This window comes from Diachasma alloeum, unplaced genomic scaffold (genome assembly GCF_001412515.2).
Source record: "Diachasma alloeum isolate Michigan unplaced genomic scaffold, Dall2.0 Dall_scaffold_78908, whole genome shotgun sequence".
NCBI lineage: Eukaryota > Metazoa > Arthropoda > Insecta > Hymenoptera > Braconidae > Diachasma > Diachasma alloeum.
In genome coordinates, this window is record NW_021683643.1 from 893,689 (window position 1) to 896,191 (window position 2,503).

Genomic DNA, 2,503 nt, shown 5'->3' on the forward strand with positions numbered 1-2,503 from the left:
TAACTACTATTTCATCATTCATTCCAGTTGCTTTCCATTCAGGGATACGAAAAAATTCCAATATTTTCGCCGAGTATTTCAAAAAATACATTGAGAAGACGAGAGCTTGTGAGAAGGACGTCTTTACTTGTATCAAGAAATTCATGGCTCGAAAATTACCAAGCGTTCAATATCTCACACTAAGAAAAAAAATCTTAGGCCACGAAATTTTGAACTTGTCCGAAAGATGAGGGCAATTGGTTCATTTCAAGAAAACGCGTTTTCAAATCAATTCAAGTGGTTTTTTTATTAAAATATTTTAGAATTGATGCTAAAAATTGCCTAAAACCGAATAATTAGTGCAAAAAATGAATTGTTTATTGTTCATTTGCCCTGCACACGCCCAGAATCTTAAAAATACTCCAGGACCTCCAATTTTTGAGCAACAGAAGATCCTCTTTTTTCGAAATTTTTGAAAAAATGTGTGCAATAATAATTACGCATCAATTTTTTGAAATTCGACTCCTACACATCTAATATCATTATTTTTTCGCTCTGTCACCAAGAAATTGTCCTCGTCTTTAGGAAAAGCACAAAATTTCTTGACGAAAGTTTTTTCTTCTGAGTGCAAGATATTTTGCTCTTGAAAATTTTCAAGCCACGAGTTTCTCGATATAAGTACACTGTTAAAAAAATTTAACTGAATTTTTCAGAAAATAACACTGAATTCAATTTAACGTAAAAAAGTCTATGAAATTTCAAGTTTCCCTGAAAATTCAAGGAAATTCCTGATTTTTCAGTGGAAGAACCATGAAGATTCCGAAATTTCCATAAATTTTCAATGTAAACATGATAATTCAATAAGAAATTGCTCTGAAATTAAAAAAAATTGAAAATTCAAGAACATTTTTGCTTGAATTTTCCTAATTTCCATCAATTTTCATGGAATAATTCAACTGAAATTTAAAATTCCCATGAATGTTCCGCGAAAACCACGAATTTTCAATGGTAAAATTCCCTGAAATTTCAATGAAACCGTCACTTGTTTCATATTTCAAGGCTAAAGGCTGCAAACATCAGTGAAATTTTTCTAAGTGTCAAGCCGTACTGCTCAAAAATCTTTCTCAGTGTAGGATGTGTTACAAGCGCGTTGCGAAGCAGTGACACTCTACGCACCAGTAACACAACGCTATTTGTCCACCTCCCCCGCACTTTCCCCCGTCCTACGACTAACGTCCGCACATTTTGTCAACAAATCACTCGCAATTTTTCCTTTCCAGCAGCATCCAAACGACCGGGATTTGAACCCACCCCACCGAATTACGAATCCATCTTGTCCTACTGACCGAGCCAACGTAGGCCCCGATTTGAATGTCACTTGATGGAGTGTTGGGATATGTGGCAAAGGGTTCGAAGATGTACAACCCAGAGGGGAATTGGTGAGGCCGGGGGGGGGGAGGGAGGGGAGTTGGTTTATCACCAATCCCGTTGTTGAGATTCTATCCGCGGTATCAAGGAGCCCACCGGGGTAATGGGCAGGGGGGAGCGACGGCGAGGGGGTGGGGTGAGCGAAGAGGGAAAAGGGAAGAGGGAAAAGGGGGCGACATAGGTTGGCACGTTCTATCCGGCGCGCGCGGTTCTCAGAGGGGCAAGGGATCACAAGAGGGAGCATGGGATGCTCGGGGTGCGGAGTGTGGCCAGTCAGTGCGCGGCGAGGCGCGCCAGCTGCCGCACGTCATGATTCTACCCCAGGTGAGCGCACCCCACACGAGTGTACCAATAGGTTTTTTTTTTTTTTCGCAAATCCAACTATCAACATTTGTTCGAGGGAAAAAGAGTGCGAGAGGGCAAACGATCGGATAAATCGATAGCGGTCCAATTTTTTTTCACCATTTTTTTTTTCGGAAAAATGAGTTATGGGCATGTGTTTACACCTACACAGCATACACACATGTTATTTATCTTGATTAGATGTTTCATGACATGCACGAAATGTTGGATATTTATTTCTCTGTAGCATGTAGGTCTCTCCTTCGTCCATCTCCCTCCCACTGGATGTTGTCAAAAAGTATGCACACTTTTGTCGAGAGACTCGGGGGTGGGGGATTGTTTTTTTCCGACGTGTTACGAGGAGAAAATGTTTGCACTTGGCTGTCGTGACTAGATGTTTGTGCATTTTACGAAAAGAATGAGGAGGACAAACGAGAGAGGAGTATATGACTTTTGTGGTGGTGGTGTACGATGAATCAGGGGGGAGAATTGATGATGAGGAATGGGAGATAACAGTGGGGAAGGATACGGGCAAGGGGCTGCGGGCATATATCCTCCATGCCCACGACTATTAGAGTTTGTTACGTCGCTGGACGAATTGATACTTGTGGAGTTTCGACATTCGCGCTGGAATCAGGGAGTACCTGCAACAGGTTCCGTCGGCGAGGAGAGACGTGTTCCTTTTCTTTTCGATTCTTTTGAAGGGGCACTTGAACGCCGGATGAATGAGGCACGGCCGCCACGGGTCGACGAG

General features: G+C 42.2%; 1 protein-coding gene across 2 annotated transcripts in view; it reads left to right on the forward strand.

Annotated features, from left to right (window-relative positions):
* The first annotated feature begins 1,699 nt into the window (after positions 1-1,699).
* Positions 1,700-2,503, forward strand: part of LOC107047893 (dopamine receptor 1) — a 41,724-nt gene continuing 40,920 nt past the window's right edge. For both annotated transcript variants that reach the window (XM_015270795.1, XM_015270796.1), the window contains exon 1: positions 1,700-1,731. In XM_015270795.1, the coding sequence (XP_015126281.1) occupies positions 1,717-1,731 (15 nt within the window). In that variant the 5' untranslated portion in view covers positions 1,700-1,716. The remainder of the gene's footprint in view (positions 1,732-2,503) is intronic.